Here is a 23,874-nt window from a genome sequence, read left to right on the forward strand (position 1 = left end):
AACTTTCTTCAAAATGATGAAAAAGAACTAAGCAAATCTTCCTGAAAAGAGTAACCAGGTTTGACAATGTGTCACAACATTCCCAATCCCCAGGTTCCCACCTCTATAGGAAAAGGAAGTATATCTGTCCTTTATGACTAAAATTTGTCATTGCAATTTGAGTTCTGCTGTATTTTAGCCAAGTGTGTTGTTCTCCTATTTTTTTACAAGACATTAATTCATACCTGTCTTCCTATGTTTCAGTTCTATTTCTACCCATAGGGCAAAAAGGATGTGGTATTAGGATTTGATAAATTTCATAAAAGAACCCAGGAAACTAGCTAGACTAGAGCATTCTAATGAGTTCTGATAACCAGATATCAAGTTATGCATTGGGCTTTTTAGCACTCTGATGTCTGAATATGTGTGTCTATTGTTATAAATGTAGTGGGATTAGGACAGTGTCTGGACCATCTACAGTGGAATTTCCCATTATTTATTTTGTTTTGCTGTCACATTATACTGTTGACACATATTGAACTTACAATCCACTAAAATCCTTCAGATTTTTTTCAAAAGTAGCTGAAGTACTGTTAGTATAGAAGTACAGTAGTTAGTACTGTGTAACTGTCCTTCACCTATCCTGTGCTGATGAGGACAATTTATTGATTTCACATTTATCCTTTCTGAATTTCATCAAATTAGATTTTTTGTATTTTGTATTTGCTTTTATATATCTTTTTTTCAATCACAATTGGGCCATCCAATGTGTTAGCTATGCTTTCAAGACTTTTTGTCATTGTGTGTTTGAAGATCATAGCATATATACATCTATTCAATAATAGATTAAAAATACTAGCCTGTCGGTCAATAAGCCTTTATTAAGTGCTTGCTATGTGCACTGGCACTACGTAATAGCATACAAAAAAAGCAAAAGACTGTTTCTGCCCTCAAAGAACTCACAGCGTGATGGGGGAGACAACAAACAAACATATACAAACATGCTATATACAGGATAAATAGGAAATAAATAACGGGGGGAAGCCCCTAGAATTAAGAGGGTTTGGCAAAGGTGTCCTGTACAAAATGGGATTTTAGTTGGGACTTGAAGGAAGCCAGTTAAAACAGTAGGCAGAGATGGGGGAGGAGAGCATCCCAGACATGGAGGAAAACCTGAGAAAATGCCCAGAACCAAGAGATGGCAGGAGACTGGTGTCACTGGATAAAAGAGTATATGCTGGCCAGGAAGGAAAGTGTAAGAAGACTGAAAAGATAGGGAGGGAGGCTAAGTTATCAAAGACGTTGAATGCCAGAGGATGTTTTATTTGATCCGAGGTGATAGGGAGTCAACTGGAATTTAATGAGTAAGAAGGTGATAGGGTCAGACCTATGCTTTAGAAAAAACACTTTGGTGCCTTGATGGAGGATGGATTGGAGTAGGCTATTTCCCTGCAGCCCAGTGAACCTAGAAGACGGAGTCCACCAGAGATCACCTGGAATGAGTAGCTCTGTCTTGTGCTTTAAATTGTTGTAACTGATAAGAATTTTCCCTGATTGTTAATATAAGAACAAGACTGATTAATCTGATCACAAGCCAAAGTAAGAATATCTAAAACGACAGGCTAATTTAAAGTAGAGATTTATATGTCACCAAAGTAACCAAGAAAACTCAGCAAACATAAAAAACCCTAAACAAAAAGCCAAAGTAGTATTGTAATGATCATTACAATTAAATAGCATAGTCTCCTTGTGTCCTAGTAACCTACTCCCAAAGTCTATTTACTTGGCACATTTCATCTTGGATCTCAGATGTCCCATGTAGTCTTTTGGTACCTGGAAATATCTTTTCTTGGACATTCTGAAATAGGTCATATTTTCAGGGCAGCTCTTGAAAGGCGCCCCTCCTTGAAGATCTGCTTCTCTGGTTCCAAGTCACTTATAGAAGTTCCTAATTAAATCTACTAAAATCTGCCAGTAATACATTTAATACCTCATTCTAAATTTGCTTTTCCAATAATAGTCCATGTGGTGAAAACCTTTTGGTTCTAACTATTAACAAAAGAGCTATATGAAGAACAGCAAATTAGGAACCCATAATTCACCTGAAACATCAGAGAATTTCAGTTTTTTTATATATCACTTGCTGTTTTTATTTTTACCTAAACCCTGTATCTAATATAGATGTTACCAAATGAAGAAAGAATTTTTAAAAGCCTGAAGGAAGAATCAATAAGAATCTATGAATTCCTTGCTTGTAAAATGGGTTTTCATTCTCTTAAAATTATCAGATAGATACTTCAAATAGGAAAATAATTTAACCCTCTTCGCAATTATCAATACAATTTTATATGTAAATCCTTAATCCAATGTAGAAGACATTACTAAAGCATACTGGGAGCCTGGATCTCTCATTGAAAACATTTGGAAGCCAATTATATATATTTATACACTGTAGAGAAAACAGTATGATCTTGTTGTATTCTCCAAGTTTACTAGTCTGTTTAATTACCAAAAAACCCTTTTACCTATTTATATTATTAGAATAATTTTGCATTTTTGTCTTAACTCCCTCCTTAGGAGCATGTCCCCACTTCATCCTAAAAGCATTACTTCAAGGCCCTAATCTTATTAAGGGCAGCTAGGTGGTGCAGTGCATAGTGTACTGACTCTGGAGTCAGGAGGACCTGAGTTCAAATACAGCCACAAACACTGGCTATGGGACCCTTGGCAAGTCACTTAAGCCTGTTTGTCTCAGTTTTCTCACGTGTAAAATGAGCTGGAGAAGGAAGTGGCAAGCCAACTCTACTATCTTTGCCAAGAAAATCCCAAATAGGGTCATGGAGAGTCAGAAACAACTGAAACGACTTAACAACAACAACAACAAAAGTGAATAAGTCACTCAGAAGAATCATAAGTCACTCAAAAATCCAGAAAAAACACTAGCTACAGCATGCTTCCAGACTAACAGATATCTCTCTGTTAAGGTATTGTATACTAATCCATAAAGAAAAATTAAATTTTTAAGACTAGAGTTTGCTGAGACTAAGTTGCCTAAACTTCAATATTCAAGATAACTTCATAATTTTCATAAGCATAAATCATCACATAAATCACTTCTATACTATAAACTTAAAATCCCTCCCCGTTTGTCAGAGTATTTATAACGAAAACTGCCTGTTCATATTCTTTGATCATTTATCAAATGGGGAATGATTGTATTCTTATAAATTTGACTCAGTTCTCTATATATCTTAGAAATGAGACATTTTTGTAAATTATTGTTATATTTCTTATATTTTATTTTCACCTCAATTACACATTAAAACAATTGAAAACATTTTAAAGTTTTGAGTTCTAAATTCGATCCCTCCCTTCCTGCCCCCCCACCTCGACAGTAAACAATCAGATATAGGTTATACATATGCAATCATATAAAACATTTCCATATAAAGTCATTTTGTACAATAAAACCTGAATAAAAGAAAAAGAATGAAAGAACATGAAAAATTAGATGCTTCAGTCCATGTTCAAACAATATCATTTCTTTTTCTGGAGGTGGATAGTATGCTTCATCGTTAGTCTTTTGTGATTATCTTGGATCCTTGTATTGCTGAGAATAACTAAATCATTCACAGTCCTTTATTGACAATATTGCTATTGCTGTGTATAATATTGTAACAACAAGGTTACTTGTAGCTACTGTGACCATGAAAGGCCAATAACACCAGCACACAGGAGGGCTGCTAGCACACATTCTTTCATCTGCTTTTCTAAGGAAAGCAACTTTAAGGGGTTTACAATTTCACTTTAATTAAACAAACATATACCATTCACTTAGTTCAGGGGAAAAAGTCAGCACCCTGAACTTCAGAGAAAACACAAACAGAAATTACAAGCAGAAATTATTTAAACAGAGCAAATAACACAAATCAGCAGACAGAGCTTTTAACTGTCTGTCCATAGCAATACATACATACATAGTCACCAGAGAAAGAAGCACCAACATCTGGGTTTTCAAAGCCAGGGGGACTCCTGAATGACTACCCAGTCTCTTCTGGCCAAATCACAGGAACTGTCTTCCAAGAAGTGAGCCCCCAAAGCAAAATGCTAACCTCAGAGTATATATATGCTCCTTCAGGGTCAGAGGGCATCACAACCATGTGACTCAAAATCATGCAACTTAGACTTTCTTGTGACTTAAGCAGGTCACCAAAGACTCTTGATTGAAACAAAGGCAAGACTCAAAGGCACTTGATTGCCTTAGTGCTGAGAAGCGCTCCAAAAGAAAAAAAACAGCAAAAAGTCCCACCCTACTTGCCATTACAATTGTTCTCCTGGTTCTGGTCATTTCACTTTGCATCAGTTCATGTAAGTCTTTCTAGGTTTTTCTGAAATCATTCTGCTTATCACAATAATATTCCATTACAATCATATACCACAGCTTGTTTAGCCATTCCCCAATTGATAGGCATCCCTTTGATTTCCAATTCTTAGCCACCACAAAAAAAGCTGCTATAAATATTTTTTTACACAGATAGGTCCTTTTTCTTTTCTTTTCTTTTTTGATGTCTTTGTGCTATAGACCTAGCAGTGGTATTGCTGGATCAAAGGGCACACACAATTTTATAGACCTCTGGACATAGTTCCAAATTGCTCTCCAGAATGGTTGGATCAGTTGAAATGAAACATTTATGAGAGATACTTCCTGTAAAATTTTTTTCCTAGTTTTCTGCTTTCCTTATAATTTTGGTGGCATTGCTTTTATTTTTGCAAAAGCTTTTTTAGTTTTATATAATCAAATTATCCATTTTATGTATTGTAGCGCTATCTCTTGTTTGGTCATAAATTCTTCCCTTATCCATAGATCTGACAGGTAAATTGTTCTATGCACCCCTAATTTGTTTATGGTTTCATCCTTTATGTCTAAGTCATGTACCTATTTTGACATTGTCTTGGAATACCGTGTAAGACACTGGTCTGTACCTAATTTCAGCCATATGGTTTTTTCTAGTTCAATAAAATATTTTTTGGGAAATTTAAATGGGGTGGCACGGAATAAGTAGATAAATTTAGGTAGAATGAACATTTTTACTATAATGACTCTGCCCATGCATGAGCAATTAATATTTACCCAATTATTTTTATCTGACTTCATTTGTATAAAAATGTTTTATAATTATGTTCATGTAGTTTCTGGGTTTGTATTGGCAGATATACTTCCAGGTATTTTATTCTGTCTACAATTATTTTAAATGGGGTATCTCTTATTATCTCTTCTTGCAAGGTTTCATTGGCAATATATAAAAACATCAATGATTTTGTGGATTTATTTTCTATCCTGCTACCTTGCTAAAATTATTGATTGCTTCACCTAGCTTTTTAGTTTAATCTCTTGGATTTTCCAACTACACCATCATGTCATCTTTAAGAAGAGATGGGTTTTTTCACTTCCTTATCCATTCTGATTCCTTCAATTTCTATTTCTTCTCTTATTGCTATTGTTGGCATTTCTAACACAACATTGAATAATGTTGGTGATAATGGGCACGTTTTTTTCAGTCCTCATCTTATTGGGAAGTCTTCTAGCTTGTCCCTGTTACCAATAATGCTTGCAGATGTTTTTAGGCAGCTACTTCTTATCATTTTAAGGGAAAAAAACATTTATATCCATGCTTTCAAGTGTTTTTAAGAAGAATCACTCTTGTATTTTGTCAAAAACTTTTTGTCTGCCTCTACTGATATAATCATAGGATTTTGCTATTTTTGTTATTGTTATTATCAATTGTTAATAGTTTCCCTTATCTTAAATAATCCCTGCATTCCTGGTATAAGTCCCAGTTGTTCAGAATGTATAATCTTTGTGATATATTATTGTAGTCTCCTAGCTAGCATTTTATTTAAGATTTTTCCATCCAAATTCATTAGTGAAATTGTTCTATAGTTTTTTCCCTCTACTTTTGTTCTTCCTGGTTTAAGCATCAGCACCATATTTGTTTCATAAAAGGAGTTTGGTAAGACTCCTTCTTTACCTATTATCCCAAACAATTGATTTAATATTGGAATTAGCTGATCTTTAAATGTTTGGTAGAATTCCCTTGTTAATCTGTCTGATCCTGATTTTTTTTCTCAGGAAGTTCCTTTATGGTCTTTTCAATTTCTTTTTCTAAAATAGGTATATTTAGGTATTTTATTTCTTCTTTTGTTAATCTAGGCAGTTTATATTTTTGTAAATTTTCTGCCATTTCACTTAAATTGTTAAATTTATTGGCATATAATTGGGCAAAATAACACCTATTAATTGCTTTGATTTCATCCATATTAGGGGTATATTCACTCATTTTATTTTTGATAGTAGTGAATTGATTTTCTTCTCTTTTTAAAAAAAATCATATTAACCAATGCTTTATCTATTTTTTTTATAAAGTCAGCTCTTGGTTTTATTGATTAATTCAATGGTTTTCTCATATTCAACTTTATAAAGTTCACCTTTAATTTTTAATATTTTCAATTTGTTTTTTTCTAGTTTTTTTTAATTGCATATCCAATCCATTGGTCTCCTTTTTCTTATTTTATTGCTATAAGCATTTAGAAATATAAATTTTCCTCTGATTACTGCTTTTGCTGCATCCCATAGGTTTTGGTATATTGTCCCATTATTACCATTCTCTTTAATAAAATCATTTGTTGTTTCTATGACATGTTCTTTAACTCACTAATTCTTTAAGATTAATTTTTTTAGTCTCAAATTAAATTTTAATCTGTTTCCATTGTCCTTCATTAATTTTTACTGCATTATGATCTGAAAAAGGATGCCTTTAATATTTCTTCATTTAATTGTAAAGATTTTAGGTACCATGTACTGCTGAGAAAAAGATATATTCCTTTCTATTCCACTCATTTTTCTGCAGCTATCTATCATATCTAGCTTTTCTAAGATTTGATCCTTCTCCCTGACTTCTTATTTATTTTTTGGTTAAATTTATCTAGTTCTGAGATAGGAAAGTTAGTTTCCCACCATTTTGATATCTATTTCCACCTCTAATTCATTAACTTTTCCTTTAAAAATTTAGATGTTGTAGCATTTGATGAATAAAGTTTGATATTGATATTACTTCATTTTCTATGGTACCTTTTATCACAATGTAGCTTACCTGTTTATCTCTTTTAATTAAATCAGTTTTAGCTTTAACTTTGTCTGAGATCATGATTGAGTGGATCTAACCCCAAATCCTGCTTCACGCTTCTGTTATAAAAGTTCTATTTCAAAATGGGTAGGAGCCTCATCTTGTCTTTGACAAATCATTCCAAATCTACTCCAATTAAGATCCATACTTGAATTGCAGAGTCTAATATGGTTTACAGCCAAATTTCTAATTTCAAAACAAACACCAATTTAAAAATTTCTTTCTCACCTGATTTGTACTTAATTTTAATTTGTAAAACTGCCAAGTATCTAGTTATATGCACAAGCTTTTATCATTTTGTGAACCAGGAAAAAGTTAATAATAAACAGTTCTTAAGCAAGAGATAAATTTAAGCGGCAAAACCTTCTTTTTTTTCTCACTTTGGAATTTCATTGATACTATTTTCAAATTAGCTTTGCTTCCCTTTTCTCTTATCAGTGAAATTACCTTCTACCTTGCACTAAAATAGTGAATCTCTCACTTCCTGGGAATAGAGTGATGAAAGATCTAAGTGTTGTTTCTGTGTAACATCCACAGTCTTATTCTTAAGTTTAGTGTTACCCCAAAACTTACCAAAACATTTCAGCATTTATAAAAACATACAAGCCACATTTTGAAAATTCACAGTACAGAAATTACATTTCAGTCACAAATTTAGTCTCTAATTAGTTTATGATGCCATAAATCTCTGCAGACCAGTGGACAAAGATTCCCTCTTATCTGTGTCTCTTGTCTGCCTTTCAACCTGGCGAGAGTTGGAAGGTAGAAGAGGACTTTTTTTCTCAAGAAAAAGTTTTTACTCTTTCTCCTTTGGCTAATAAGGCCCTAGGAAAAAGGTAGTTTGGGGGCAGCTAGGTGGCACAGTGAGTAGAGCACTGGCCCTGGAGTCAGGAGGACCTGAGTTCAAATCTGGCCTCAGACACTTGACACTTCTACTAGCTGTGTGACCTTGGGCAAGTCACTTAACCCCAATTGTCCTGCCAAAAAGCAAAAAAAAAAAAAAAGGTAGTTTGACTTACAAACATAAATAAAATGACAAGACAGACACAGAAAATCGTTTACTGGCAGTCTTCCTCCTTATTCCTCACTAGAGATTTATGAGGGTTAAGTCCCTGCTAGCTGGGAGAGTTGTTTTAAAACTCCACCCTTCCAGGCTCTCTGCCAAAGCACATGCTTGAAAAATCACACAGAACTACATATTATGAAGTTCATAATTCATGTAATAAAAATTAGTGTGCACAGTTTAAAAATGAAAGTCCCTTTGTTGGATCAAATTTGAGACCTACTTATTTCTTAGCCTAATTTTGGAAATATTAGTGAGCTCTTTCTTTTGTTACCCCTTCACCTTCCTGGAACGGAAGCAGAGAAGTTCCCTAAGGGGTATTTGCTGGCTTCGGTAACTCCTTCATCAAATCTGGTCCCTTCATCAGACCTAGAACCACCTACCAGTCCCACCAATATCCCTTACGGAAAATTTACTTACGGGAGCCCTGGCTCCTAATAATGGGCTTACCTTGTCTCTCTGCATCCCAGTTTGTATTTAGAATTTCTTTAGAGGGAGTTCCCTCACAAAACAAAAGGACTGGACTTTCTCAACCCCCTTGAATGGGAAGCATCTTTGTTTCCAGGCTTATAAAGGACTTCTCCAAGGGGATGCAACTGGCTCATGCCTTCTGAACACTCCTTAGCCTGAACTAAGAGTTTCTCTTGGAGAAAAAAATTCTCTAAGGGGCTTGTCTGGTAGGGGGACTTTCTGGGTTTTCAGCTGCCAATTATTACCAAACAATTACTCTAATCACCAACAGTACATTACATTAAAATTAAACAACCAAAGTTGCAACTCCCCCAACTATGGATCAGAAGAGTTGGGAACAAGGGATAAGTCAGGTCTCTGGTGCAGTCTTCGGTGGATAAATGCCACCAGTGAAAATTTCACCAGAGAAAATTTCTCCTAAGAGGTTGCTCTGAGCAACAGCCTCCCTCTCAAGATCCCTTCATGGTTGCTAGTTGTCATCATTGAAATTAAAGTAAAATTGAGGCACAAAGTTCCAAACACGTTCAATAATTTGTCGACATTGTTTTGTGTTTTACAGATACTTTTCATGGGTATGATGACTGAATATTATCACTACTTTTTCACAACACTGGTAAGAATGTCTCAGGAAAATTAAGACTTTCATAATATGAGAGAAAAATCCATGGAGGGTAACTTCTGTATAAATTTAGTGTCACCTTGTCATTATTAAGAGTGGGGAACTGAAAAGGAATACTTGCTTTAATTTCCTTCAAATCTTCTAAATCCTGTAGTGCTGAACAATATTTGTTAAAATTAATATCACTTTGTATGACCTGGGAAGGGATTAAAATGAAAATCAGATTAAAGGAAACCCTAAAAGTACAAGCATTGTACACTGGAACATGGACCAATATGTCTTTGCATTGCTCTAATGCTGTTTTATAGTTTGTAGTCAGTTGATAATGGAGTAGCCATAGGTTAATTAGAACCTCCTCAGATTAGATGATGCTTTATCCTTCAAAAATTTTGCCTCATATGGTTCATATATAATTAAATACATATTATATATATATGTGTGCATACACACATATATACATATGTGTATATATATGTCTCCCATAATATATAAGCTAAATTTTGGAAGAAACATGATTTTAATCATTCAATTTAACAGAAATTAAGTTGCCATTATTCTCTTGATAGCTCATTTAATCAATTCTCCCCCTTCATAAAGCAAAGAATGCCCCCCACATAGGCATTTTGACAATTATTATCTATATTGTTATTATAGCCTTACTGATACACCCCAATAAGGCATATGACTGTAACACGGATTTGAAAATTCATACCTGTTTTGGAATAGACTATAGCTTTATTTTGTTTTTAAAATATTTTAAAAGTTGCTATCATATGCATATTAAGACAATTATCTCTGTATTCATTTTTCTCTCTACTTAGGAATGAAATGAGGCATAGTGAGCAGAGGACAGGTATTAAAGTCCAGACCATCTGGATTCAAGTCTTCCTTCTGACATGTGCTAGCTGTATAATCAGGACCAAGCTATGTAATTTCTCACTGCCAGAAATGATACTAATCTACATTATAAGAGAGAGTTCTCATACTAGTAGTTCTCAGTAAAGATGAAATCATAGTCCTAGATCAAGATAATAATAATGATGATGATATTGACACAGTTCTTCCTGGCATTAACTCCATTATCATGAAATAGAACTTTCAGGTTAAAGAGGGAGTCATACCAAAGTGTCTTATTAATCACTTAATATGCATAGATAGCATCAAGTTATATGACTCCACATAAAAGGACTTCATCTCATGGAAACTTTCTCCAGTGATATCAACGTGTAATCTAGACTGGATAACTGTAGAATTGTTAATGTGCACCACGAAAATACAGACACTGAAAGCTTGGAGCTTGAATCCAGAGGTGAAATTGAACTAATGGTTGGAACGATGCAAATAACTTGGTCTTCTTTAGCAAGACACATCAAGAATAAAGCTATTAGGGGAAAAACCGAGTTTAGAAATTGAATAGAATCCTGAAGTCAAAGTTTAGTGGGAATATTTAGAGCAATTAACATTTAAGCAATGCCAGACTTAACATATGCTTTTGCCAAGGTAAAATTAATTACAATAAATAAAGAAGGTATCCAAACAAAATGATCACCTCAAAGGAGCTACAGAATAATTAGCATTTTCCACAGTGTTGTCAGAACACACAACAAGCAGGTTTAAAGTTTACACAGATAATTTTGGGTGGAGTAGACCTCACCTCATAGAGCAAAAGTAAAGACTGACAAAAGTAAACAACACTGCACTTATCAAATGTAACTGAAAATGTCCGATTTCTGCATGTAGTCTGTGCAAACATGTTATGCAACAGCTAAAAATCCATAGTGGGTGACTTCACATGAACTTAACCAACAACATGATTACAAAAAGTCAAACAAATGGCAAGTCAATAAGATTTGTTCATAGAAACAGAGAGATTTATAACTTTTTAAAAGTGTGAAACACTTTCTATGAAAGGAATTAGCTGTCTCAGAGATAGAACTCAAGAAGGTAGAGCAAAGCCTACTATTTCTAACACACCTTTGAGGAGCTGTGGCAGAGAAAGGACATATAGAGAATAGAAATTGGATCTTTAAGGTCATTGCCAACAGAGACTTAATTGATGAAGATTATACAATTAAGCAACAGGTTATATGCCTGCAAATTGCAGTTTGAAAAAATTAAGGATCTATCAGATACTTACAAAAGCACAATCAAGTGACTAGAATTATACATCAGAAATCTGATATCCATTATAAACTAACATGCCAAATCACCATAAAACAATACAAATCCATAATAGCCTTGAGAATACAATATATATATTGTGTTAATTGATTATCAGAAAGTTTTTTTACTAAGTTCTGCACTCATGGATTAGCCCCTTACTGAAAATATGTAAAATACAATAATTTGTATTTTGATACAAATACAGAATGAAGATGCCACAGTATTTCAAGTCCACATGGAATTAATTTTATAAAACAACAGTTTAACCTCCTATGATTCTGCTTCTTCTCAAACCCATTATTGTATCTCCTAAAGACAACTGAGTATAGCTTCCAAGTTAAAGATCACATCAAAATATTATTGATCACATTTAGATGTGATTTATATGACTTCACAAAAACTCTACATTAAACTATTCCATCTTTCTCCAATGAGTTTAAAACATCATTGGTACTTGACAAATATAAACTTCTCAATGAACTCCAAGGTAGAGATTGAAGACTTTGAGCTTGAATCCAGAAGCCAAACAGAATCAATGAGTGAAAGTACACTGAACAGTAAACTGGACAACAGCAAATTTAGAAAGTATCTTAACCAAAACGCTGTACCATATTAGCGCAACACAGGACCCATAACCCCGAGGCAACTATAATAAAAATAATGATAATAATAATAGCTAGCATTTACATAGCTCTTTAAAGTTTGCAAAACATTTTGTATTTGTTAACTGATTTAATCTTCACAACAACCTTGAGGTTGTTCATAGGTTCAATGTTCAATGGTTGTCCAACCATCATCCCTATTTTCCAGATGATAATGATATTGGTTAAGTGACTTGTTCATTGCAAGTGTCTAAGGCATGATTTTAATTCGGCTCATCTTGATGGTATATCCTGTGCTCTATTCACTGTGTGACCAGCAGAGTGTCAAAAAATGGAGGTGGATTGGCAAGTGTTCTCTGAACACATGATAAACAAATTAAAAACTGAAAGAAATACTTTTGGAACAAGCAGATATCATTTCATCAAGAAGTTAAGTCAGATACAATCAAGAATATTATACCTCCAGATAGAGCCTATAAAAGAGCTGGGATCCAGTTAAAAGACCTTCCATGGGTAACATCTGCATGAAATCAAGCAACGGTATGACATCCAAAAAACATCAAACGCATGTCCAAGTGATGCAGAATTGTTTGTAGAAACCAAGCAGTACTCAAGTCATTATCACCAGAAAGTATAGGAAGGTTTCACCTTACAGAAGATGGACTTACAGATTAATAAGAATTACACAATATAACCTGCAACATATCACTGCTGCTTACAAAACTTTAGCAGCTGCCAAATATCTAGAAGAAATCAAGTAGAAAGAACTATACACCACAAATTCATTATCTTTAATGAATTAATGGCATTGAAACCTAGTAGAAGAAATTAAAACCATTGAACAGGATGAGGTACATATCACTTTGTCAACTGAGTTGTTTTTTAAAACTTTTCTTTGAACCTTCAGAAGGTAAGACTATAGTCCAGTAGCTTTTCCCCAAAATATACGAAGTAATTTTATCCATCTGTGCAGATGTTCAAAGAATATTAAACATAAAAGAATAATAATAGGATAGCAAATTTTCCCTGCACCATTTATCTGAACATCATGAAAAAAGATGAGAACAAGGTACAGCCACAACAAAAACAAAATTGCCTGTCAAAACTGAAAATTACCTCTGGGCATTTGATTATTTGGGGATCTTTAGATGCCAACTAGAAGACATCATAGTTATTATATTTTTAAATGCCACATAACTGTTTATGGGACCCCCAATAGTACAAAATCTTTATTTATGGATATAAAAATCAGGAGCTCAATTTTACTAAATTATACTAATGAGTATGATTAGTGAATATGGAAGTGTATATCCTCTGGAACAAGGATTACAAGCTAAATGTGAGTGAATAGTATGATATGACAGTCACTTAGACTCTTTGAGACCCCATTTGGGGTTTTCCTGGCAAAGAGTCTCAAGTGGTTTAACATTTCCTTCTCCAGCACATTTTACAGATGAGGAACTGAGGCAAACAGGGTTAAGTGACTTGCCCAAGGTCATACATCTAGAACATTTCTGAGGCCAGATTTGAAGTAATGAGGATAAGTCTTTTTGACTTCAGGCTTGGAGCTCTATGCTGAGCAGGTGGGGTGGGGATGGAGATTGGATTCGAAGTTAGAGGACTAAGGTCCAATTCTTGGTCCTGTTTTTTAAGAGTTGTGTAAACATAACTGTTCATCCAGTGACAAGACATTTAATTTCTCTGAGCTTTAGTTTCCTCATCTGAAAAATGTGGTTGGGCTAGATGATTTATAAACTTGCTTCAATATCTAGCAACCTATGATCTTAAAAATTTTATATATACATATATAAGTATATGTATAGTATATGTATATGTCCTGTAACAAATTATATATAAATAGAAGCTATTATAATTGTAATTAATAAAAGTAACAATATAAAATTACCCAATTTACAAAAACCCTACAGCTTATACTAACCTTTCATTTTTCGCAAACTGAAGTAGATCTAGAATAAGTTTTCTCTTCAAGCTGCTTCAGAGAGAAGTAAAGGTACTATGACAGTGTGTATACTTAAGTAACCTTATGCTTTTATTCTCTACAAAAAGCTTCATCTTGGGTGCACAGGCAAAGGTTATTTTTCATTAATTAATGTTATGCTATAGTGTTTAAACATACGAGATCCACATTTTCTTATATTTTAATCATCAATTAGGGACTCATCTATTTTTCAATCACTTCCATGCACAGTAAATCCTAACATTTTCTTAACAAGGAGGACTGCATCCTAAGTCTGGAGACTTGGGTTCTACTTTTATCTATGCTATTAACTCTAGCTGAATGACTGTGGGAAAATCACTTTATATTTCTAGGTTTCAGCGTGCTCCTCTCTAAAATGAGGAAGTTGAAATAGATGGTGTCTAGGGATACTCCAAGGCAGCTAGGTGGTGCAGTGGGAAGAGCACTGGGCTGGGAATTAGATTCATCTTCATGAGTTCAAATCTGGCCTGAGACACTTATAGCTGTGTGACCCTGAGCAAGTCACTTAACCTTGTTTGTCTTAGTTCCTTCATCTGTAAAATGAACTGGAGAAGGAAATGGCAAACCGCTCCAGTATCTTTGCCAAGAAACCCCACCCCCCCACGGGGTCATGATGAGTTGGATACAACTGAAAATGACTTAGTGACAAGAGTGCAAGGCATCATGGTGGGACAGCTAAGTATAGAGGCAGCTAGGTGGCACAGTGTATAGAGCACCGGGCTGAGACAATACAACACAACAACAGAATGGGCACTCCAAATTCTAATATTCTATGAATGTATGAAAGGAACCAATAAACAATAAATTTTATAAACTGTGTTATATTTATATTAAATTTATAATACAATATTTATTTATTAAAATATAATTAATAATATAAAGTTATAAAGTCTTGGAATTTACTTTGTGCAGTCTGCAGAGCATATTGGACATCAATAGATTCCCCGTGTTTGTCATAATTGTAACAGCATCAGAAAAAAAAACTAAAACTGCTTATTTCTCTGGAGCTTGTCAAAGTAATGACACTAAGGATAGGAAATTTACCTTTACCAAAAAAAAACCCAAATAGGTAAAAAATCATGACTATTTAATTAGAATCTCCTCAGTGCATGTGCTAAGTCATTTGTTCTGTCAAACACTACAGGATTTCTTTGCACTAGACCTGGAACTCTACAAATACAGTGGAGTAAATATGACTGGATTTCGACTACTTAATATTGATAATCCTCAAGTTTCATCCATTATTGAAAAATGGTCAATGGAAAGATTGCAAGCTCTACCCAAGTCAGAGATGGGTCTACTGAATGGCATGATGACAGTAAGTGCCATAGTTGACTTTTAAAAATTCTTCAAACACCATTTTTCAAAAAGAGATTTATTCAGAGGTTTTCTTTTTTTTTATGAAAGGAACTGATTCACAGATTCCATATTAAGTCATTAGATATATATATGTACATAATATAGATAATAGAGTGATAAAAGATCTAAGTGTTGTTTCTGTGTAACATACACATTTGTTAAGAAGGTAATAGAGTACCAAAGTTGTATCTAAAGATAATTATTTATATCAAGCTAAAATGTCTATTTAACTTTCTGTTAGTGCTGCAAGAGTGAAAGTGTGTTGCCCAAGTGAAGACGAAGTAAGAATCAAAGCAAGGACATGTTTAAAAGAAAGTTAAAAAGACCAGTCTTCGGAAAACAGCTATTAATACAGTTTCCCTTCTTTTGCTTTGTAACTAATAACACGGAACATGTAGGGATACTAATAAATTTTTTATCTATAGACACATGGTCATGCATAGATTAGAGAGAGAGTTTCTTTACAAATTATTTTCATGTATACATGCATATATATATATATATATATCACACAAAGACTGATTTAAATAATAGGAAAAATGTTGCATCCCATAAGTCGTGATATGTTGTCTCATTGTCATTCTCTTTGATGAAATTATTGATTGTTTCTATAATTTGCTCTTTAACCCACCCATTCTTTAAGATTAGGTTGTTTAGTCTCCAATTAGTTGTGTTTTTTTTTACAGATGGAAACAAGTTTACACAGTCCTTTTTGAATACAATTTTATTGCATTGTAATCTGAAAAGAATGCATTTAATATTTCTGCTTTTCCGCATTTAACTATAAAGTTTTTATGGTCCACTATATGGTCAATTTTTGTGAAAGTACCATGTACAGCTCTTCCTTTCTATTTCCATTTAGTTCTCTCCAGATAGCTGTCTATCTAGCTTATCTAAGGTTCTATTCATCTCCTTGACTTCTTTCTTACTTATTTTTAGTTAGTTTTATCTACTTCTGAGAGGGGAAGATTAAAGTTATACTTTATATAATGGTTATACTCTAATAGTATTACTATATCTTTCCACCATCTTTCCATTCATTTAATTTTTCCTTTAAAAATTTAGATACAATAGCATTTGGTGAATATAGGTTTAGTATTGATATTGCTTCATTTTCTATGGTACCTTTTATCATAATGTAGTTTTCTTGTTTATTTCTTTTAATTAAATCTATTTTGGCTTTAACTTTGAGATCATGATCACTACCCCTGCTTTTTTTTACCTAAGCTGAAAAATAATAAATTCCACTCCACTATTTCTCATTTTTAAACATGTTTCTCGTAAATAACATAGTCAGATTCTGTTTTTTAATACATTCTGCTCTCCATTTCCAATTTATAGGTGAGTTCATTCCATTCACATTCAAAGTTATAATTACTAGTTGTTATAATCCCTCCATTCTATTTTGCCTCTCTATTGCCCTTCTCACCTTCTCTTTTTACCTTATCTGTCCTCACACATCTGATTTACTTCTAACCACTACCTCCTTAATTTGCACCTTTTTAAAGAAGCTCTCCCTTATCCTCTCCTTTTATCCTTTTATTCCTTAATCTACCCACCCCTTTAAAAATCCCTCCCTTGTCTTCTCCCCTATCCTCCTACTTCTTGATCTACACCCCTTCTAAAAGTCCCTCCCTTATCCTATGCCATCACTCTCCAAATTTGGAAGACCTTTTATACCCTTCTAGATGTATCTGTTATTCTGCCTTTAACCCAGTTCTGATGAGAATAAGGTTCTAGCATGACCAGCCCTCCACACCTACCTTCTTCCACTGTAACAGTTCTTCCATTCACACTTGATTTGTATGAGATAATTGCTCCATTTTACTTCTCCCTATCAACTTTTATTTTTAAAGAATTATCCCATCATACTTAACTCAACCCCAACCCTTCTATCTACGTATGCCCTTTCAAACTACATTTTAAGAATACAGATAACATTTTTCCATATAAGTAAATACTTTGACCTTATTGAATCACTTATAATTGGTCTTTAATGTTTACCTCATGTTTCTCCTAGATCTTATGTCAAATTTTCTATTGAGTTCTGGTCTTTTTGTCACAAATACCTGAAATTCTTTCAATTCATTAAATGTTCATTTTTCTTCCACTCAGGATTATACTCAACTTTGCTGGATAAGTTATTCATGGTTGCAAACCCAGCTCCTTTGCTCTGTAATATAGTGTTCCAAGATCTTTGGTCTTTTATTATAGAAGCTTCAAGATCTTGTGTTATCTTAACTGTAGCTCCACAACATTTAATTTTTTTTCTTCTTGTTGCTTGTAGTATTTTTCCTTAAGCTGGTAGCTTCAAAACTCAGCTATGATATTCCTGTGAGTTTTCATGTTAGGATCTCTTTCAGGTGGTGATTGATGGATTTTTTTTCTATTTTCATTTTACCCTCTCATTCTAGAACTTTAGGGCAATTTTCCTTACTGATTTCTTATAATATCATATCTAGACTTTTTTTTTTTTAAATAATAACTTCCAGGCAGGCCAAGAATTCTCATATTTTCTCTCTTCTAGCTTTTCTGTACTGTTATTTTCTGAGTTCTGTCTGTGGGCCTGACTTCAGGCACTCCTCTCCACCCCTGAACCACAGCTAGGACCCCCAGACACACTGTCACTACAAATGCTTTTGCTCCCTGAGGTCTCTACCTTAGCTGCAAACTTCCCCCCTTTGCCCTAGAACCAAAACCAGGGACTCTTCTCTCTTGCTGGTGCATGCAGCCAGCAGGGTCTCTGTCCCTCTGCTACCACACTCATTGGGTGGGAGCTAGTTTCTCTTTGCCCACAGCTGCAGCTTGGGGCTGTGTCTGAGCAGCACACCTGGGCCTGGAGTCTGGCAACAGGAGAAGGCTTTTCAATCTCCCCCTACTCAGCGGTCCAACCCCTACATTGGACTTGAGGTGAAAGTCCTTGAAGCCAGACCCAGCTGTCTCTATGGCTTGTTGATTGTTGATGCAGTGGGGTCCGTCTAGAAGGGTTTTTAGAACAGATTATATACATGACATTTATTTTTTTTAAATGAATTTGGTTTTGGACATAGAGATTTTTTTTGTTTTGTTTTTTTGTTTTAGAGGGGGGAAGGCAGGGCAATTGTGGTTAAGTGACTTGCCCAAGGTCACACAGCTAGTAAGTATGTCAAGTGTCTGAGGTTGGATTTGAACTCAGGTCCTCCTGACTCCAGGGCTGGTGCTCTACTCACTGCACCACCTAGCTGCCCCCATACATGACATTTAAAAAGGACATGGTATCCTCTAGTGTTCAATGAAATTAAACATTTCCATTATGCAACAAAAATTGTTAGGAAAACTGGAAATTAGGCATACACCAACATCTTGAACCATGTAAGTTAAATACATGATTTACACTTAGAAAGTGATATCATAAACAACTTAGAGGGGCAAGGAAGAAATTACCTTTCGAATCTACAGACAGGGCATGATTTTATGACCAAAAGAGAGTTAGGGGTGACCATAGAAGATCAAATGGACAATTTATGTAAAATGTAAAAGATTTTCCAAAAGCAAAACCAATGAAGCAAGTTTTTTCTGATAAAGGTCTCATTTCTAAGATATATAAGGCACTGAATTCAAATTTATAAGAATGAGATCCATTGGGACAGAGCCAAGGTGGCTGCTTGAAAACAGGGACTCGCTTGAGCTTTCCCCCAGATCCCTCCAAACACCTGTAAAAAATGACTTTAAACAAATTCTAGAACTACAGAACCCATGAAATAACAAAGGGAAACAAGTCTTCAGCCCAAGACGGCCTGGATGGTCGCTGGGAAGGGTCTATTGCACCCTGTTGCACCCTAGGAGCAGAGCACAGTCCAATGTGGGCTGTGCCAGCACAGACGAGGTGCAGAGTAGACCTGGTGGAGGAGGCTCCTGGGCCCTGAATCACTGAACTGAGGCAGTTACCAGACTTCTCAACCCACAAATGCCAAAGACAATGGAGCAGGTCAGAGAGAAAACTGTTGGATCTGGGTGAGAGAAGTACATGGTCCAGCCCCAGCCCTGGGGAGGTGGAGGTCAGCGGCAGCAGCAGAAAGCTCCAGTGGCTGCTTCCAGACCTTGAGCATTGGTTGCTTCCAGAGCTCAAGCATCAGGTGCTTCTGGAGTCCCTGGTCCACATGGTGGGTGGAATCAAACAGAAGATCAGAGTGGAATTGCAGGGAGCACTTTGCTCGTGCAGAGGCAGGGTTCTCTTGCTTTGCCCAGCTTGGATCTGGGTCACGGTCCTGGCTGGTAGTTCTTGGGGGAGTGCCGCCTGTGGAGGTGGCACTGAGGTATAAGGATGCCAGAGAAAATGAAAGAAACACACGGGCCAGGCGGAAGAGTATAGTACAACTCCTGGTTCTGGGGCTATTTTATTTCCCAAATGCATGGATTGGATTTATATTGAGGAGGTGGAGGAGGGGCCAAAGGAGACTTCAGTCTTTCCTCTAAATTGTATCCTAAATTGCCTTTTTTTGGTATTTCGCGCTTGGATTCTAAGAAGTGTGCAAGTTCCTCCTGCTCCATTCCCATAGCCACATCTGTCTTTAAAATTTTTGTAGCAAGAGGTACTGCTTCAGGCTTTTGCAGGCATATTTTTAAAATGTTCCATATCGAAAAGGCAGTTATCGGGAAAGCTGCATGTCCCACCTCCATAAAATATTTACTCATCTGGTTTCCTACAACCTCCCATCTTTCTAAATCTATAGTCTCTTCAGTGGGGAACCAAAGGCAACATTTTTCTACAGTTTCCAAGAATTCTTGTAACTGGCTGGAGGTTATTAAGAGTCCTCTCTCTCTAACTTTTTTAAGACTTTTAGATAATATTCTCAATCCTTTTCACCCAACTGTCCTTGTCCCATTGTGAATTATAATCCCCATGTAAGCCTGGTGATCTGAGTAAAAGTGAAAGTAAAAAATTGCCTTTATCTTAGTTGACTGTCTGACTGGAGCTCCATTGAATGTCCAAGGCCTCTCCCCAGGAGACTCACTCTTTCAGAGCCTCTGTTCTCCGAACCCATCTGCTTCAGGTCCCTGTTCTCCTGATTCGGTCCTTCTTTGGGCACTACCTGCCGCCTGCGGAGGTGGCATTGTGCTAAAAGAATGCCAGAGAGAGTGAAAGAAAGACACGGGCCAGGCAGGAGAGTATAGTACAACTCCATTCATTAAGCAGAGATGGTGAGTTTATATACTCTATGGAAACAGATAAGTGGACCAAGAGTTGCATTGCTTTGTTACTTTACTTTGTTCCCTTGTAACATCCTGTCACATAGCCCACATAGCCCATGTAGCCCTGGGACATGTTGTTACTTAGTTCCATAGATGCTAACCATATTGAAACCTTACTATTCTTTCCCATGCAGATAACAACTGCAAGGGCGGTTCCTTGCCATGTCCCCTTATCCTTTGACAGTCTTGTCTTGCAGAGACCTAGCCTCAAATGGCCTTGCCTTGCAGAGGCCTAAGAGGCTTAAACAGGATATAGCTGGATCTCCACATGCCGTTCTGCACGTTCTCAGGGGCAGCTAGAAGGGAGTTGGAGAGCCCACATCCTGAGTACACAGTCCAGAGAAGAACAGGCTCAGGCTCAAAGGGAAACCTGGCATATACCTTTTTCACCTCGGACTATCTCAGACCAGGCCTTATAAAGGGGAGAAGGAGCGCTGGTGTGGCAGAGTTTGTGGTAACAGTGGAGAGGGAGTCCTCCTGGTAGTTACATGGCATCAAGGAGTGTTTGCACTCACAGACCAGAGCACAGGGCAGGAGAGGAGTATCATACCACCTCAGAATAGAAATAGCTCTGAAAACAACAGCACAAAAACCCTGAAACTTGGGACAGAGCACTCTTCGCTCCGAAAGCAGTGATACCCTGACAAAAAGCTCAAAAGTCAAGTAATCGGGTGGGAAAATGAGCGAGCAGATTATAGAATCTTTTTCTGGTGACAAAGGAGATCAAAACATACAGCCAGAAGAAGTCAGCAAAGTCAAAGATCCTACAACAAAAGCCTCCAAGAAAAATAAGAATTGGACTCAGGCCATGGAAGAGCTCAAAAAAGGATTTGGAAAATCAAGTAAGAGAAGTAGAGTAAAAATTGGGAAGAGAAATGAGAGTGATGCAAGAAAATCATGAAAAACAAGTCAACACCTTGCTAAAGGAGACCCCAAAAATTACTGAAGAAAATAACATCTTAAAAATAGACTAACCCAGATGGCAAAAGAGCTCCAAAAAGCCAATGAGGAGAAGAATGCCTTAAAAGGCAGAATTAGTCAAATGGAAAAGGAGGTCTAAAATGAAAAAATACCACCTTAAAAATTAGAATGGAGCAAGTGGAAGCTGGTGACTTTATGAGAAATCAAGATAGTATAAAACAGAACCAAAGGAATGAAAAAGTGGAAGACAATGTGAAATATCTCATTGGAAAAACCACTGACCTGGAAAATAGATCCAGGAGAGATAATTTAAAAATTATTGGACTACCTGAAAGCCATGATCAAAAAAAGAGCCTAGTTATCATCTTTCAAGAAATTATTAAGGAGAACTGCCCTGATATTCTAGAAGCAGAGGGTAAAATAGAAATTGAAAGAATCCACAGATCACCTCTTCAAATAGATCCCAAAAAGAAAACTCCTAGGAATATTGTTGCCAAATTCCAGAGTTCCCAGGTCAAGGAGATAATATTGCAAGCAGCCAGAAAGAAACAATTTGAGTATTGTAGAAACACAATCAGGATAACAAAAGATCTAGCAGCTTCTACATTAAGGGACTGAAGGACTTGGCATATGTTATTCCGGTGGTCAAAAGAGCTGGGATTAAAAACAAGAATCACCTACCCAGGAAAACTGAGTATAATACTCCAGGGCAAAATATGGATTTTCAATAAAATAGAATTGTGAATTGCTTGCCTTCTCAAGGAGGGTGAGTGAGAAGGGAAGAAGGGAGAGAATTTGGAACACAAAGTTCTAAAAACAAATGTTCAAAAAAAAAGTTGCTTTTACATGCAACTGGGAAATAAGATATACAGGCAATGGGGTATAAAAATCTGTCTTGCCCTACAAGAAAGTAAGGGGAAAGGGGATAAGTGGGGGGGGGATGGGGTGATAGAAGGTAGGGCAGACTGGGGAACAGGGCAATCAGAATATATGCCATCTTGGGGTGGGGGAAGGGTAGAAATGGGGAGAAAATTTGTAACTCAAAATCTTGTGGAAATCAATGTGGAAAACTAAAAATATTAAATAATAAAAAATTTAAAAAGAGAATGAGACCCATTTCTCAATAGATAGTCAAAGAATACAAGCAGGAAGATTTCAAGAGAAGAAATCCAATCTATTAGCAAATTGATAGAAAAATTATCAAAATCACAAATCATTTAAAAAATGCAAATGAAATTCCACCTCAAACCTATAATTTACAAATATAACAAAAAAAGAAAATGACAATTTTTGAAGGGACAGAGGGAAAATAGTTGTGGATTGGTCTAGACATTCTGGAAAGCAATTTTGAAGTATGCCTTAAAAAGTCACTCAATCACACATACTCTTTTGCCCAGCTGTATATTGCTACTAGGCCAATACTGGAAAGACATCAAAGACAGAGAAAAAATGACTACTATATAAAAAAAGAACTCATATGCACATCCAGACAAAGAACTGATGGAATCTGAATGCAAATTGAAGCACACTATTTTCACTTTATTTTTTGTGTTTTTTTCCTTTTATTCTGTTTCTTCTTTTGCAATATGATTAATATGGAAATATGTTTTACATTATTGCACATATGTGACCTATATCAAATTGCTTGCCATCATAAGGAGTGGAAAGGGGAGAAAAAAATTTGGAATTCAGAATTTTATTTTTAAAAAATGAGCATTAAAAATTGTCTTTACATTCAAAAGACCATGATGTTGGGAAGGATTGAATGCAAAAGGAAAAGGGAAGGGCAGAGGATGAGATGGATAGATATTGTGTGTGTGTGTGTGTCTGTGTGTGTGTGTGTGTGTAATTCTATATATCCTAGACTCTGGTGGTGATGCTGCTTGAACTGATTGCACATGGTATGGAAAGAAGTTGTGTTCTTGATATTCCCCTTGAATAGAGATCTCAAGGAGATAATCCTGTACCTCCTTTATCCCCATGAGCTCCTTTTTTCATTTTGAATAGCATTTTATTTTTTCCAGTTACATATAAACACAATTTTTAACATTCATTTTTTAATGGTTGTTTCCCATGAATGACATATCCTTTAAGTGATTTACAAATACTTTTAAGACTATGCAGATCCCTTATTTATTAAACTGGAGCTCGTATTCAAACTTTTTTTTGCTATGTGGAAAGTCAGAAATTAAGCTCCCTATGGTTATAGCCTGTTTCATATTTGTCTTTATAACACCATTGCCTAGCAGAGCATCTAGTTTAAAGAATAAATTGTTGTTGAC

General features: G+C 35.6%; 1 protein-coding gene across 1 annotated transcript in view; it reads left to right on the forward strand.

Annotated features, from left to right (window-relative positions):
• Positions 1–23,874, forward strand: part of GRIK1 (glutamate ionotropic receptor kainate type subunit 1) — a 147,553-nt gene that overhangs the window by 71,085 nt on the left and 52,594 nt on the right. The window contains exons 5-6 of the mRNA XM_036745122.1: positions 9,257–9,310; positions 15,225–15,398. Of these exons, the coding sequence (XP_036601017.1) occupies positions 9,257–9,310; positions 15,225–15,398 (228 nt within the window). The remainder of the gene's footprint in view (positions 1–9,256; positions 9,311–15,224; positions 15,399–23,874) is intronic.

This window comes from Trichosurus vulpecula, chromosome 2, assembly GCF_011100635.1.
Source record: "Trichosurus vulpecula isolate mTriVul1 chromosome 2, mTriVul1.pri, whole genome shotgun sequence".
Lineage (NCBI taxonomy): Eukaryota > Metazoa > Chordata > Mammalia > Diprotodontia > Phalangeridae > Trichosurus > Trichosurus vulpecula.